Genomic DNA, 17635 nt, shown 5'->3' on the forward strand with positions numbered 1-17635 from the left:
TCACCAGAGCAGGCTCCGTAGCTCCCCTACGGGAAGTGCAATCTCCTGTCTCCTCCAGACGGTTCTGCCTCACCCCGTCACGTCACTTAGAGGAGTGTAACATAAAACTGGCAATTGACCAAATCAGACATATGTCATATTAGAAAGGCAAAAATAAACGAAAAGGTAAAATATCTCCGGTGAGTGTTACGGCTGTGATAACAATAATCCATAAAATGTTTCTCTATGAAGCATCACAGTTGAGTTTATTATGCTCGACAGAGTTCAGAGCAATTCAAAACATCAGGTTTTACCATTTGAAGAAAAAATAAAAAGATGATTATATGACCACTCCAGTAATTTACAATCAATTCCTTATCTACATACTGTCACCGATTCATTTAACGATTAAATGTGAGAAACTTTACAAATATGAATTAAAAAATATAATTCTAAATAATGCATCATTTTGATAATTGGACCAAATTACATCCAAGTCCTTTGAAATACCTTTAACTTCTTTGTCATTCTTGAACCATCTGATATCAGCTGCTGGTTTACTACCAGATGTCTTGCAAGTTAGCTGCATCCTCTCTCCCTCCATAACTGGTGAGGTAAATCCAGTAATTTGTGGCTTCTCAGGAACACCTAACAAGCAAACAAGCAAAATGTCTCTGATAGTGTCAGCTGCTGCCATAAATATATGACCAACTTAAAGTTAACTTCCTCATATACTCTTCTTGTGGTTTAACCTGGCAGGCAGTTAAACACCACACAGCCACTTGCACACCCTCCCCCCTCCCTGGTGGGATGGGGGAGAGAATCAGGAAAAAAAAGTAAAACCTGTGGGCTGAGATAAAGACAGTTTAATAGGACAGCAGAGGAGGAGAAAATAATATTAATATTAATGGTAAAAGAATGTACAAAACAAGTGATGCACAATGCATTTGCTCACCACCCACCGACCGATGCCCAGCCCGTCCCCGAGCAGCGATCACTCCCCCTCAGCCAACTCCCCCCAGTTTCTATACTGAGCATGACCCCATATGGTATGGAATAGCCCTTTGGCCAGTTGGGGTCAGCTGTCCCGTCTGTGCCCCCTCCCAGCTTCTTGTGCACCTGGCAGAGCAGGGGAAGCTGAAAAGTCCTTGACCAGTGCAAACATTACTGAGCAACAGCTAAAACATCAGCATGTTATCAACATTATTCTCATACTAAATCCAAAACACAGCACTGTATCAGCTACTAGGAAGAAAATTAACTCTATCCCAGCCGAAACCAGGACAACTCTCAATTCTGGAAACAGAGTAATTAGTTCTTTGCCTTCTATCAAAATTGAATGTCAGTGAATCCTATTTCCTACTGCAAATAAACTGTCAGTCTGAACTGTAGTTGATTCTAAAGAATTAAAGAAAAGAGAAATTATCTAGTTTTCTAAGGAAAACAGATTATATTTTAAAAACTATCTTATCTACATATATTCTGCATGCAGGTCTAGTCTGAGTTGCTATTATAAGGTTTAAACTGGTCTACACAGCAAGCAGGACGACAAAGTATATTAGAACTACAGCTGTAAAAATAAAATGTAACTGGCAACAAAAAGCTGAATTTCCTAAGTTCAGAACAGATGTTTAAGCATGAATTATGAAGATTTTAATACAAAATCCAGGGAAAAGGGAGAATGAAAATAAATACAGGAGTTATTTATCTTCAGAGAACACATAATGAAAAAAACAACAGGTATAATCACAATTCCATTGGCTATGGGGAATTTTTCAGCTGAATCCAAGTTCTTTGGAGGAGGTTGTATGATTATGACATACTACACACATAATATTAAATTTGGAAATAGTTATTTTTCAATGAACCATGGAAGGTTTAAAAAAAATTATGAAGAGAATGGGAAAAATTTGATCACTACATGTAAAAATCCATTTGACTTCCAAAACCACAAGAATAACTTATTTTAAAGTGATACTGATGACTACAATTTTAAAATATCTGAAAATGTCATTGTTATAACTTGCATTTGCAGCGCTTTGATGCATTCATATTTGTGGCTAGATAAAGGGATCAGTCACAGTAATTGATCCTGTGCCCTGTATTTCACAATTTGGTTTGTTTACATCTCTTTTCCAAAATGACAGATTATGTACATAAAAACCAAGCAGCAGTACCTATCGCATAGTACATTCCTGTAATAAATCTACTCCTCTCTTTCAGGACAGAAAACGGTGTCTACTGTAATACCTTGACACTTAAATCTTCTAATCCGTAACAGAGCAGTCAATAAAGAGATTATTAGTTCATAAAAGGATAGTTTATCTGATTAAAAGATGCAATACATTTCAATGGAAAATATCCCATTCTCAGATAGACAGTGTTCCAAGAGTTTAAAATGTTACTTTGAAAAAGAAAATTACAAATATAAAATGAAGAGACAGGCATCTTAAACCTTGCAGCTTGCTTTCTTGGAAGGTAAGTAGCTGATGTTGGGAGAATGTCATTAAACCCTCCCCCAGAATGAAGATAAAACTAAAAGGACCGTGAAAGATCAAGTTACTTTGGTTATTAAATAGTGGCTAGGTGTTTTTTTTGTCTTTGTAACACCTTTCTATGCCTTTCTGCCATTTAAAAGGTTGAACTGGTCGTCTCATCTATTGTTTAGATCATGAGATGCCTCTCTACAGAAAAGAAGATTAACCGTAGGCAGTTGTTATTCCAGAATATTCTGCTTTGAGTGGGTATTTTTTGCCCTTAATGGCAAACTTGTGAAGATTTTTGTAAAATAGTCTCACAGGGACCGAAAGGGAGATGTATTTCACATCCTATGCACAAAACCAATTCCCTGGCTGGATTAATGTGAATATTACTGGTGCAGAGAACATCTTACATTAGTCCTATTAAATTCAACTGTCTGCCTGTCTACATATAAAAATAAAACAAAAAGAAAGAAAGAGTCAAGTTCAGGGACAGAAAAAGGAGAAGAGAATAAAAATCAATCTCTAAAATCATATAACCTCTTAGGTACGCAGGTGTGTTTCAATGAACTATGGCAATTTCAGCTGATTGGGCTACTGACATTCATAGAATCATATAAAGCTTCGAGCAGAAACTTTATTTCCTGGGCATCTCTCAAAATCTATTGCATTTCTATGTGTATCTATAACCTTTGGGGAAAACAGCAGAGCATTTAGAGGATAAAGCATAAAAGAAGCATCAAACCCAGTGAAAATATGCACTTTATAGACAAAAAAAGAAAGCAGAATGAGCCAAGAAAATGCATAGCTAAGGAAAAACGATAAAGCTCTAAAGCCCATTTTGATTTCATGCTTTCTGATTTTCTCCCCTTTGCCCTATACAATACATTGTTAGGAGATGAAGACATGCACCTTCTTCGCACTTCTGGTGCTTGGGATGTAGAGGTTATGTCCATTTTATGGAGCACTCATACCGTGGTATTTGTGTGGTCCCTAATTCATTATCCTGCCACAGTGCAAATAGTAAAAGGCATGTTATTTTTCAGCATAGCAGTATGAAACAATAAACTTCAGGGAAACAAGATCAGACATTTACATGTATCTTCTGCCAAGCTTTAGAAAAGTTCATTCTTATCACAATTTGCCAAAGCCTGAGAATTTTAACGCTTGCTTCTTTATGTTCAGCTATTTATACTTACCGAGAACGGTAAGAAAAGCCTTGGAAGTTTTGACAGGCATAGTAAATAAAGAGCAGGTGTACTGCCCTTCATCCGACAGAGACACATCACTGACGCTGATACTCAGTTCATGCCATGAAGCTCGGACCAGCTCAATTCTGTTGTCCCTCAGAGCTGAAAAACAAAAATTCATGTTATAAGGTAGGAAACAGCACATTAACAAAGCGTGGTATGTTATATAAGAGGCTCTATGAAGTAGCCTAGTGAAGTGACACCCTAGAATACAGGGATATGGACACAATTGTCTTTAAAGCTAATGCTTTAAAATTTTAAATATTTTAAAGCCTATATTTAGATTAACCCACATCTGTTATTGAAAAACAGTCAAAACATTCCCAAACATTCCATTTCTCTGCAGTAAAGCTGTTTCGGGAATCTACATATATTAATCAAGTCTTTCCACAGCACAGAAATACTAGTATCATAAGTAAGTAAGCATTGTAATTCTCCTAAGCGAACAATAAAAAAGCCTCTATAACTCAGAAAGTTTTGCTGTATACCGCTAGATTCAAATCTTTGACCTGACAGTACTTGAATCTTCAGTGAGCCTATTTTTATAGTAAGCCTCTGGAAGTCAAAAGTGAAATGGGACTATTATAATTACTGGGAGAGCTACGCTTTGACTTGTGAGAAGAACCAAGATGTTCAAGTCCCTAATGCTGCTCTCATTCACCTCTTTCTAAAGTCCCCAAAGGCTCTTAGATTTGTTTGTCCTAACATTTATATCTTCCAATGATAAAACCAAAACGTTACTGTGGTTCTTTTGCTACTAAATCTAGATGTTTCTGCCCCATTGCAAGCCTCTCCAAGTGCCATCAATACAGGAAGATTTATACCAAAATAAGCAGCTACAATGAAGATTCAGCAAAAACGTCACTTGAATTTGTTGTCTTCTAAGGCTACCATTCAGGTTTCTTTACAGCGATCTCAAGCTGAATTTACTGGTTATTTCAGGGTAGGCCAGCTAAAGCTTTACTTATTCTCTGCAGGGTCTGATAACTGAAAGGTGACAGCTTAAGCAGACCTAACATACAAGCATGCCATGAACTGCTCCAATGCACATCAAAGTGAGTGAGATTGTGTGTAATGGACACATTCCAAACATAGCTGAGACATCTTCTCGCCAGCAAGAATGGACAGCAAGAAATAAATAATTATATAGTACATAATAGAAAATGCATATAATGATGGAAAACAGGTGCAACATTAAAGCAAACAAGCAAGCAAAAAAAAGCCACAAAATGAAAACCTATGTATATACCAATATGCTGACATAACAGCCAAGGAAAACAAGCTCAAGAAAACAAAAAGTACATAGAAGCAAACTTCTACCAACCCAGAAAAGAAGGCAAAGCTGATGACTGTGGCTTTACTAGACAAAAGTCCTCACAACAATGAAGCTGTTGCTATCTTTGAGGAAGTAGATGGAGACTCAGAATTCATTTCTCAGCATTTCAATTCTAGTCAGATGCAAACTGAGCAGACATAAAAATGGTAGTTTATTTCACATTACTGACCTTTCAAAAAAAATTATTTTCAAAAAGACCCTTCAAAAAGTCCAAATGGTTTGATTACCACCACACCCATATATATAATTTGGAGAACAGCATAGGAAATAAAAAACCAACAACAACAACAAAACATCAGCACCCCATAATTTGAAAGTGGTGATTTTTGTCTTCCCTGAATCAGAAATTACGTAAAAAATAATGCACTATATCATCTTACATCATATTTTATTTTGTTATAATTTTCAATTGTTACTGCCTTGTGATAAAGATTTATGTAGCTGTTGAAATATTTTCCTACAGACAGGGCAATGTGCAGAATTTCATGTGCTAAAAAGAACTGTAATGAATTCCACTAGAGTACAAATGGTCTAGAGATGATGCCAATAGCACACCATTTTGATCCTACTGGTAGAGAAAAAAACAATTGAAATACAAACCACCTGCATCAACTACATTCCTACTCCTCCCCTCCACACCTTTTTTAACCTTTGTACAACATAAAAACCTCAGCTCAGTCAATTTTCTGGAAAACTGGTAAAAACAACCACTGATCAAGAGCTGAGATCAGATGTTCCATGTTTCAGCCTGAAGAGAATTTTTATTGAAAGAACAGAAAGAAAGAGTTTTGTAATGGAAATACCAACACAGAGCCTTTGCAAAAAATGCTGCAAATAGCACCGACATAATACTCCTTCGCAGGAAAGCTGTTTGTCAGAAGCATTTTCATAAGTGCTAAGTCTAAATGCAATTAATTATCTGTGCCATCAATTTCAAACCTAAACATCTCTAAGCTTTCCTGTCTATGCAGATTTGAGAGCAAACCAATGAGAAAACTCTACCGCTATTGCTTAGACAAGGCTAGCACTTATGCAGAGTCTTCAGAATTTTATTTTCAAACTTTATTCCTACATCTATGTCTATATCCTTATCTATATCTGTTTATAAGGCTGGCTGATGGAGCAAAGAAGCCCATGGAGCCTGAACAGAGGCCACCTACTGAACAGTATCAACTGGCAAGCAAAAGCTTGAAGGAGAAGATATACTCCTTAAGGAGCTAGTGAATGGGAAGGAGATTTATTTACAGTATTCTGTATTTTATCCCTTTCAGCAGATCAGAGTTCTACTTGTTTAAAGAGGGATCTCATCTCATTTATTATTCTCTATTTAAAGGACATGAGCTTCAAAAGGTTTCTGTAAGCTTTTTGATTGCTCTTTCTTTGAAATAAGAATTGTCCCAAACAAGCCAATTTTACCACAAGGTTCAAGTCAACTCGAGGCTCTACCATAGTAATTTAAATAAAGTACCATAAAGTAAAATACAAAATGTTCTCTCTAATTAACAGTGCAAAACAAAAAGTAGAACATGTATGGGGACATTCTGCATGAATTCGGAGTTTGGTACACACTAGTAAACAGATTTCCTATATACTGAAATGTCCAATGTCCATGCATGGTTCAACAGAAATGGCAGTAAATAATTCTAGCTCCCCACAAAAGTTAACAGGAAACACCAGGCTTCTCTTTAAAATATCTCATACTAAAATACAGTTGCTGTATTGTACTCAGCTGACAGTATTTATTCCTCTACTTTTTAAGAAGGTTACACTAATAGCTCCATTTGTATTCCATGGATAGTTTCTGAGTATGATTTATTAGTTGTATTGTGGTAGTGACTACACAGCCCAGGTGAGCACAGAAAAGAAAGCTTTGTCCTGAAAGACTCTACAAGTTCCATCCTCACTTGACTTGCATGGTTTCCTAGCCTTGCTCCTACCTCTGCCTGCTGCTTCAGAGCCTTCTCTGGAAGCTCTTCTCTTTTTCCATTTCACTTTGTTACAAGCCCAACAGACCTTTTTGGCCTCTTCCTGGGGATTTTCACCTACATTCCTGAATCATTACTTTCTAGTTTACATACCTACATTTTTGCATGATACAGAGATGTTAGAAAAAGGTTAAATAAGCAGAATATGGATTTGACTTCTGGGAAATACACCTACGCCAAAACAGTAACAAAGAATACCACCACTGACGTCTCCTTCCTGGATTCTTACGTTGCAAGCACTTACAAAAAATATAAAAGGCAACAAGAAATATAATTGCATAGTAAATTCCAATACGCCCTAAGTACATTATTTCAGTTTTCTGTAATTCCCAGGCACATATGATGTAGTTAATTTGCAAGGTATGAAATAATTATGCATAAAATACTTGTTCCTAAGCAGACATACTTCATTAATTTTACCTGTCATTCTCTTTTTGTGTGGAAAAGATTTCCTTTCAGAATGTTTTCTGACATAGAAACAAGCAACCTTGAGAATTTGCATAGTTTAGATTATTATGGGTAAAAGATACAGTCATGTATTTCAGCTACATTAATTAGCAATTGTTGAGACTGACGACCGTTGCAATAAACCGGTCTCCTTGTTCACAATCACAAAAAGCTGTACTTTATTTTTTGCACAAAATAATATAATGATCATATGTAGCCATGTAGTGAAATCTGGCAATAGGAATTGTATGAAAGAGAGAAAATAAACTTATAAATTCACACTGTTGTGGAAAAAAAATCCACATTTCATACTGGGTGGAAAAGGCAGTTGGACCTGTTAGATGTAGTAGCCGGAGAGCAGCATCTCTAATGTTATTTCTCTAAAATCACTACATCTTACTAGTATTTGGTGTCATATATTTGAAGAATGGGTAAAAAACACAACAAAAACCCTGAATCCTCCAGAGTAATTTGCAGATGTTTTGACAATACTAACTTGACATATGCTGCTATCCTGGGATTCACTCCACAAAATTTTCTTCATTATGTTAGAGTTGTTCCCTCTGTCACGGGAATAATGTAACCATTAGTTGGAACCAGAAAGACTTCTGATACTCCACAGGTCATGCTAAACTCCCAGAACTTTAATACTTAGGAAACTGAAACAATCCCTCTGATTTTCAGATTCCAACTTGCTGAATGCAGTACCATCATCAAATCTGAAATAGATTTCAAGGGATTTATATTTTGTTTCTGGATATACTCAGATATACTTTAGGTGGCCTGTTGCTTTGTTCCTAATGAATTCAATCTACCAAGATGCCTATAGGGATGCTCTACAGCACTCGCCAATAGTTGTGCATTGAAATCTGTCAGGCCACAGACCAACAGCACAAGGGAAAGAAAAAAAGAGACAGGAGGGGAGTAAATGGAAAAAATCAAACTATTACTGTTATTCTGTGTCTAGTTTTCTCAGCCTTCTCAAAACATTTCAATTTCCTTTAAAAAAATCATGTACTCATTAGTCTGTTGCTATATTAACAGTTTGCCCATTTCCAGCTGATATGCAGTTATTCTAGTGATACCTTACCCATCTAGTAGGTACTTGCATGGTATCTGAACTCCTAATATTTTAAAACTTCTCAATTATTTGTATACAGAACGTAAATCCTTTTTCTTCCTCTTTCATTCCCAGTCATGCAATTTGATTACTTTCATACAAGGAGGGATACAAGGCTAGGGTGGTGCTGTGGATATTTAGAAATCTCATGTTTTCTATTTCTATTTCTGCATGTGGTGAGGCCATTTTTACCTCTCACTGGAAATGAACCCCATAGCATTAGTTCTGTGAAACTATCACTTTTGCTGTTATTACTAGCTGGTCACAATTTCAACAGAGTCCAAAGGTCAGAAAGACAGATGATCTCTTAATTAGTCTAGAGTCATGACAGATTTCAGTACTGGGACAGAAATGTTGAAATTGAGTCTACTTTCACAGGTAATGCTAATGTAGAGAGAAAAGCACTTGGTAATACATTAGAAGTTTCTATACAACCTATTAGGTTGGCTGACGTATGTACCGTTGGAGTCCTTTAAAGGTGACATCATTTCTAAGTAACATTAGCGGAAATAACAAAAACTGTAGGTCACAATACTGTGGACAGATCTTTGGCTAATTGGCTGTGGAACAGTATTCTGGCCAATTTGCAGATACATTATGATTTTTTTCCCTATTAGGAAAGTGATTAGTAACACAGATGAGTTCAGAAAGACATTCCAAACAGCATCTTTCACAGTTTTCTGTCACTCAGATGCTGTGGATACTTCAACTTCACTGAATTTTCCAACCCATTCGTCTACTTACTGAATAAATTCAGGGCATCACTGAGTTTCATAGAAGGTGCTAAGTAAGGTTTTTGAAATAGAAGAACAACATAACAATCCTTGAAGATTAGTTTTACTTTCATTCCAGTGCATTTCTATTTCTCTTTGAACCCTTCTAAAGTACTTGGTAATCAAAAGGAAGAAATAGTGGGGTCAATAGGAATATACTTCTTCTACCTCTAATCATCTGGTCATCTGCTCTGGCTTGCAATCTAATAAGAAAATACTAGATTGTTTTCAGCTGAGACATACTGCTGAAATATTTTATTAGCTTATTTAGAGAACAATGTTCAACAGCAAGCTGCTTTCTCCTTTTTAAATTTTTCAGATTTTTTGCACGTTGGATAATGCATATGTCAAGGAGTACAGCAAACTCCCTTCATTAGAAGAGGTTCTGAAAGTCTCACTAACAGAGGCATCTTCTCTGTGCTTTTTTACTGCCTTGAAAAGGCCAAAGAACGGGGGATGCAGAACCTGTCTGTGCGACGTTACCTATTATTTATCAGGGCGGGCTGTATTTAAAGAACAGCCTTAGATGCTCATGAGGAAAATCCAAACAGCAATGTAATTTTTTCAGTGAAACAACAACAATTCTCAATTTCCTGCAATCTGGATAAAAGGAAAACAGTTTAAGGTGACTTACACTGACTTATGATCTTGAACACATCTGCTAAGTGAGGTTTCTCCAGCTGTTGCCAACTGACAAAAGAAGGCCAGGACGATTATATGCCCTTCATGAATAGAATAAATATGGTAAAACCTTCCTGTGTGCCAGATTTTCTGCACTGAGCTACATTTTCTCTCACAACAATTTTCTGTATTCTCTTCAGTTTCTCTTTCAGAGCATTCAAGAAACATGGCAATATGCAAAAAGATAACAACTCGCCTTCTAGGGTGTTTATAATGCCTATTTCTGGTATTAAAGAGACATTGCACTTATGTTCTGTTTGTCTTTTGAGAATCGTAAGGATGACATTTATTGTCTTAGAAGGTCTGAAGGCTGCCTCACTTTCACATAAGAAATTTAAGTTTCAAATCCTTCCAAAACATGCAGGTTTTGAACTATCAAGATGCTTTGTTGTTTTATCATGTTGGAATAATGTTTAACTGTACCTCTAAAAAATAAAACAAAAATCACATTAGTGAGGATGAAATGTTGTCTTACAAGGTCTGTTCATCTGGTTCCTTCTGCAATGGGGAATTACAAGATTTCCTATTATACTAATGCAACTGGACATGTGCCACAGCACGGTAGCCTAGAAAATCTTTAAAAATCATACTTCTCAAATATGCAGCTGCAAACATTAAAATTGCAAAATGATCTGGCAGGGTTAGAGATGGACAGAATTAAAATAAATGAGATTCAATAGATAAAAGTAATTGGTAGAAATGATAATCTTATATACCAAGTTGGAGACTGATATTTTGAAAGCAGTAATGCAAGAAAGAAGCCCTGAGGATTACAGAGGAAATTATTTAACTATATGTTCAAATGCAGCACCACTCTAAAAAGATGAATCCTATTCTGGGTTGTACTGATCCTGGCAATTATGGTAAAAGGAAAAAATAATGCTACAATATTCCACAACTGCATATATCATACTGTGTCATATATCGTAAATTACAGATAGAAATGGGCTCTCAGTTGGGAAGGTAATTTCTGAAGGTCTACCGACGAAATACTACTGCATAAGTGATACTACGAAAATGAAAATAATATAATGGAGAGCTGTAATAACAGCCCACACCTACCTAAGAAAATACTAATAGAAGTTAGAAAAATAATTTTTTTTCTATAAATTCGAGGGTAATACTGAAAACACAAAACAGTATGTTTCAGGCTAAATGAGAGTTCATTGTAAGTGAGAAATATTAGATAATGACAGTATTGAAGTAGAAGGGATAAATAAATACTAATCCTCTTGCAAACTAAAACAAAGGTACACAGATTTTCAAGTCTGTTCTCTGAAGACCAGACCAGGCAATTCTTCCTCATGCTACTGATGTTGATACTAATCATTGTGTTAACAGTACTTGAATGATTGCTGACCAAGGCAGAGTTAAGCTTGCTTAGGTATTAAAAGCTGTCTAGCCAAACAGCACAGAGCTCTACCAAGACAGTCTACATATTTTAAAGAACACCAGTTACAGTATACTCACTTTTTCCTCTTCAAGAGACTCCCCTTTACAGTCACTGCTGGTGTCCCTCATGCACTGACTTTAGTCAGCTTTGGATGCAAAGAATCCTGAAGGGTAGGGAACACAGAACAACTCGGCCAAATTTTACACTCTTAGCACCGCTGGAAATCCAGTTTCTCCTCAAACCTGCCCATGTGCAATAAGTTTTTCATATGTGTCTGCAGCTGACCATGTCTTAAGGAAGCTGCGGAACTGAATTATACCTGTATTTCTCTAACCTTGTAGATGGTGACATTACAGTTCTGCTCATTCACTAGCTAAACTTAATGATCCCATCATACTGAAAATGTTTTTAGTGGCATTAATGAATAATAGTCATGGTAGAGTCATGTGTATGGTATTGCTTCATATTTCCTGGGAAGTCACAGTCTTCTAATTTCTAAAGAGTGCAGTCCTGCTCAAACATATTATCTCAGCAGAATTTGGAGAGACTTTCTCACTTATTAATGATCTAAGAGAGATCTCTGTCTAAGTGAGAACAGCTATAAGATGCCCCTGTTCTTTCTGCACTTCTTGATCATTCATGTAGATACATAAATTAACATCGTTCTTCCTGTAGCAGATGGCTACATTGGCTAGACATGCAGTAGGAATACTCATTCATCCTAACTACATTAAGAAGTCAGAATCCCTAAACTCCTGCTGCAGTCAGTGGAGCAAGATAGCTTCCTCCAGAGGCCAATTAAGAACAGGTCACTGCCTTGAAAATATTACAGAACCTGAAGAAAACAGCAAAGAAATCATCAACAATTGATGAGTGTATCTGCAATCAATGTAGCAATTGATTCCAGTACCAATGTAGAATCAAATACTAATGTATATGTCAATACGGAAGATATTAGTGGTGTTAGTGATGACTCGCAGATCTCACTATTGAGGGAACTGAAATATGGAACAAAGTATCAGGAGAGATCTGAGATGAGTCTAGTGTAATTCCAGAGAGCATTCTCAGAAAGCTCTTTGGTGGTTTTAACATCTTTTACGATACAGCCCTTTAAAGTTTTATTATGTCTCTCATACAGCCTAGCAGCAGACAATCTGCCTCTGAACCACAAGTACACAGATGCTTCCTCTTTTGCGGGTTTTGTCTTAGTTTTCCAGATGCAGGTGTACCTTGAAGGAAACTATTAGTGAGAAATGGTGACGGAAACAGATAATTAAGGGACTGGAGCATCTCTCATACAAGGAGAGGCTGAGAGACTTGGGATTGTTTAGCATGAAGAAGCAGCAAATCATGAACTTAATCCAAATTCAAAAGAAAAATTTTCCAGCAGAACTTTCTAGGCCTCTAATTTTCTGAGGGACCTGCTCTAACTGGACACAGTGGGAGAAGAAAGTTGGACTAGGTGACCTCCAGAGGTCCTTTCCAATGTGAAACATTCTGTGATCTTGTGATTCTAGATGTTTTGGGGTAAAGAATCTGTGTATCACAAAATTCAGGAATGTGACCAATCCTGAAACACCAACAAAAAAAAACCTTTGGTGGTTATTCACCAAGATTAATCTTATTTAGCTTTTCCTAAGCAATTTTCTCCCTCATGGAGGCTTCGGATTTGAGTCCCTCAGAAGAGGCTGCCTGTCTCTCCTGTTTATAGTCAATGAAAAAAAAAAGAGAAAGAGAAAAATTAGCTTTTCTAGGCTACACTTAGTTTGTGCAAATACACTTCTTGTCCAGCTATATTCCAAGAATGTGATGACCTCACAAATGCAGCAATACAATATCTGGAGTCCAGAGTGGACACCAGACATATTCACCAAGTACTACGGAATATCATTTGGAAAAATAAAGCAAATATTTGACATACAACGGCATACTAAGTACTGATAGCTGCACCAAATAAAAAATCTACTATGAATAAATGAATTTTTTAAGTAGATATTGACAGTAATAGATGCGAGGAATCACGCTACCATTGGTAGCATTTATCCCCAATATCTGACATTTTCGGGGCCATTCACATACACCAGATATATTTGAGTATACCAGAAGAAACTTGTCCATGCTTAACATATATGTCTAGACAAAAAACATCTGAATGCATCCTGGCTTTTTCATTTAAACATTTACTGCAGGCATTTTCTTTTTTAAGAATTGGGGAAAAATATTATTCTGGTTGTTTCTTTCTACCGTTCAAATTGTAGCAGTAGGTAAAGGATAGAAGACGTTAATTTGAAAAGCAAATATATAGAGTAACTACCATTTACAGCTACATAGCTAGAGAATGCTACTTACCCTTCACACTTGCAACAGATGATTAATAATATTGGTTCTCATACTGCACTTTTTTAAACTGGTATAGTCTGAAGACTCACCAAGAAACTGCCATAACTAACTTGTCTTCAGTTTATTACTTTTGAAGGATAGATTTGTATATCATGATTGTCATACAAAAGGAAGCACTGAATATTTAAAAATTGCAGCGAGTTGTTCCAATGCTGACTGCTTTTTGTGGCTATTTCCAATAGACTGTAAATCACTTAAGTATTGGAGATACAGTCTAAGAAGAATTTCTGAATTTACTGTGTACTACTGAATTGTACATAATGGATCAAGAGTGACTTCCAATTCTGCTTCACAAGCTGGCTGAGACATGGCACAAGCAAAGGAGGTATTCGGCCTTCAGGGTGGTGAATGTTACTGTACTCTTTCTTGGGCTTGTCGACAAAGTGCCCGTCAAAGGACATTAATTGCACATTTGGATGATAATATGTTCACAGCATCAGATGTAATAAAGAGTGCTGCAGTAACAATCTGCAACACTGGATACATGAATGTTTTTGGTATCTAAGTTATAATATCCCATTTTTAATTATACTGTGTCCTTGATTCCTCCTTCTCTCTCTTCTCTTCACTTCAGAGCTGATTCACTTAACTCCTTTTTACCTAGCATTCAACTACTTTTTCCTCTTCTCCAGGCACAAAATTTAAGACCTCAATTTTAAAAAATATTTAGAAAAATAACCCTGTTGTCTATACACCTGAATCTCCTCCCCCATCTTACTCAACTCCTGGTAGACTGAACAGTTCTGGAAAAATTACAGATATCAAATCCACTTCCCCTGGTACACAATCATATTGTAACACTACCACTTTCAACAAAAGCAGTGGTTTTTCATATGTTTTCCATTTTGCTTGCAAACTCTGTTTGCCACGTGTGATGCTTTCCTGAGATCCTCCTCTTGCCCTTCTTTAATCAGGGTGTTTCCAAATTCTTCCACCAAAACTTACTAAATTAAATTTTATATTTAATTTCTTTCCCCTGTAACAGCCTTTAGTATATGCAATATATGTTTATCTTCCAACAGACAATATTTGTCCTGCCTCACTGATCTTGTTCTTTCCTCATTCTTTATTCCTCTTACTCTTCATTTTCCTTCCTTCTTTTTCTTTGAAATCTTTCCTGACTGAACACATATGTGGGTGTCACCAATCCTTGGAATAAGCTGTCTTTGACGAAGCTGTCTTTGACTCCACTTGTTCCTCTATCTAGTCTCTTCCTCTTCTCCCCATCAATCTTTAATTGATGAAAAAAATGTTGGCATCCTCTTAGTAACACTTTTCCCATTTTCTGTACTAAATAATTTTGTTTCCTCTGTATGATAGATAATTTCTCTATGAGAATGAGGCCTCTGAAAGAAATTAGAAAATAAGAATGGGCTAAGCCAATTGCATATGAAATACACATCGGCAATACTGATTAGTAACTCTTTAAAAGGGAAGAGTACATAAAATTAATTTATTTCTTTATATTTCCAAATATAAACTCCCAAGTACACTTTATCTTTTCTGTAACAGAAGTGCACAAATGTAACAATTGCAAATTTAAATTACTTTACACTTATCAGCATCCTGAGCTGTACTAGGAAGAACATTGCCAGTAGGTCCAAGGAGATGATCCTTCCCCTTCACCCACTAGTGAAGGCACACCTGAAGTACTGTGTCCACTTCTGGGCTCACCCAGTACAAGAGAGTCAGGGACATACTGGAGTGAGTACAACAAAGGGCCGCAAAAGCGATTAAGGGACTGGAACATCTGTCATATAAGGAGAGGCTGAGAGTGCTGGGACTGTTCACCTTGGAGAAGAGAAGGCTTAGGGGGATCCCATCAATGTTTATAAATAGCTGATGAGGGGATTAGAGAAGATGGAGCCAGGCACTTCTCTGTAGCGCACACTGACAGGCCAAGAGGCAATGGGCACAAACTGAAATGCAGGAAATTCAACTTAAGCATAGAAAACACTATTTTACTGTGAGGGTTGTCAGACACCTGCACAGGTTGCCCAGAGAGGTTTTAGAGTCCCCATCCTTGGAGATATTCAAAACCTGACTGGACACGGTCTGGGGCAACCTGCTCTGGCTGACCCAGCTTGAGCAGGGTGGTTGGATTACATGATCTCCAGAGGTCCCTTCCAACCTCAGCTATTCTGTGATTCTCTGATTCATACAGCTTTTACCTGTACCATAATACTACAGAAAAATAAAACAAAAAAATGTTTTCAAGCATTCCTCTCCTCCTTTTTGGCTTTTAAATCGTTTTCTTATAATTAATAACTGATAACCCATATAGCGCTCTGATGAACTGTACCGAAGACAACTGTTTGAGGGCTATCCATCCATAGAGATAAGTCTTACCTGGTATTGTTAAAATGTTGACAGATTAATGGGATCTCCTCTGGAAATGAGTGCTGTTCTGAGTAGGCCCTCCCATGAACATCTCTTGTCCCACAACAACAACAAATTTAAAACCCTTTGATTGCATCAGTGAAAATGGTTCCAGTTAGAACAACAGAAAGGGAAGAGCTGGAGAGAAGGGAGCCAGCCTCACCACTTCATGGTGAGTGTGTCCTGGAGCTCTTGCACGCTCCAGGATCATGTTCTAGGGGTTTGTGATCTGTTCTCAGCTGCTTTTGCTACTTGTAGGATACCACAAGCTTGAGCCCTCCAAGAAAACTTTTGCATCAACACTGAATTACAGCATCATGGTCAGAAACAACAACAACAGAGTTTTGGAAGCTCTAGCAACTGAGATCTTCAGGGTTATTGAAAAGCCCAGCAAATTACCTCTGTACCTAGGGTTAATTTCCTCATTGAGAAAGGATGTTACTGCTAGCTAGAAATTGAAAATGTTTCCCCCTCAGACCAGCAATCCCATAGTGTTATCAGGATTCAGCTGGAGCCAAAGAAATCTACTTAAGAAAATCCCTAGTAGACAAAAAAATGAGGTCTATAATCCAGTTATTAAACGTGCAGTCATGAAGTACCTGCAAATGCTGACGTACTGAATATGCTTTTGAATCCTCTGTGCTTGATAGACAAGAATCATACTGGATTACTTTATTTCCAAGAGGTCCATTCTGAGAGCACGGGAAAAAAAATCAAATTGTGCAGCACTTATAAACTCTCAATTAAAAATCTGAATTAAAAAAATAACAATAATTTTCTAGGAAAATGCTCAGAGATGATACTTTCTCTAGTGTTTCCTAAATTTGAAACTTTTTTTGCAGATTTAATTTTCTCTAGTTGAATCCTGGAAAGTATCACCAACAGTGATAGATTAAAACAAAATAAAACAATCCCCCACCACCGCCACCAAAAGAAAAAAGGAAAAGAAAAAAGGAAAAGAAAAAAAGGAGAACGATCAAACAGTTCTAGCACAGAAGACTGCAATCCTATCAATTTAAGAATACCGGCAGATTTCACTTTGCAGCCAGGCAGAGGAGGGTAATCAGAGCTATATGGCTTAATACTAACTCAAAGGCACTGTAAAGTTCTGTAGGAGACCATAGGGAAGCTCCTACTGTAAAATCTAGATCATGAGCTTTACACCAACAATTAGCAGAGTCTGCAACCAGGCTGATCTCCAGGGCATGAAGACAAAACGAAATCCTCATATGCAAATATGTCTTCCTAATTCTACCAACAGACATAAAACATTAAGTGGATTAAAGCCAAAAAGGGGCAAGAAAAAAGCCTTTGTCTCCCTTAATAGCACTTTAGAGGATAAAGTTCCTTGGAGACTGCTTACATTCAGAGAAAGGGGAAGAGGGAGAAAAGACTCTGGAACTACTTGAGGA

General features: G+C 37.0%; 1 protein-coding gene across 3 annotated transcripts in view; it reads right to left on the bottom strand.

Annotated features, from left to right (window-relative positions):
* The window catches only part of CADM2 (cell adhesion molecule 2), a 691281-nt gene that overhangs the window by 131572 nt on the left and 542074 nt on the right, over positions 1-17635 (bottom strand). For all 3 annotated transcript variants that reach the window (XM_072885977.1, XM_072885992.1, XM_072885987.1), the window contains 2 exons: positions 3659-3811; positions 490-627 (listed from right to left, as the gene is read on the bottom strand). In XM_072885977.1, coding sequence (XP_072742078.1) covers positions 490-627; positions 3659-3811 — 291 coding nt within the window. The remainder of the gene's footprint in view (positions 1-489; positions 628-3658; positions 3812-17635) is intronic.

Source organism: Ciconia boyciana, chromosome 1, assembly GCF_034638445.1.
Source record: "Ciconia boyciana chromosome 1, ASM3463844v1, whole genome shotgun sequence".
Classification (NCBI taxonomy): Eukaryota; Metazoa; Chordata; class Aves; order Ciconiiformes; family Ciconiidae; genus Ciconia; species Ciconia boyciana.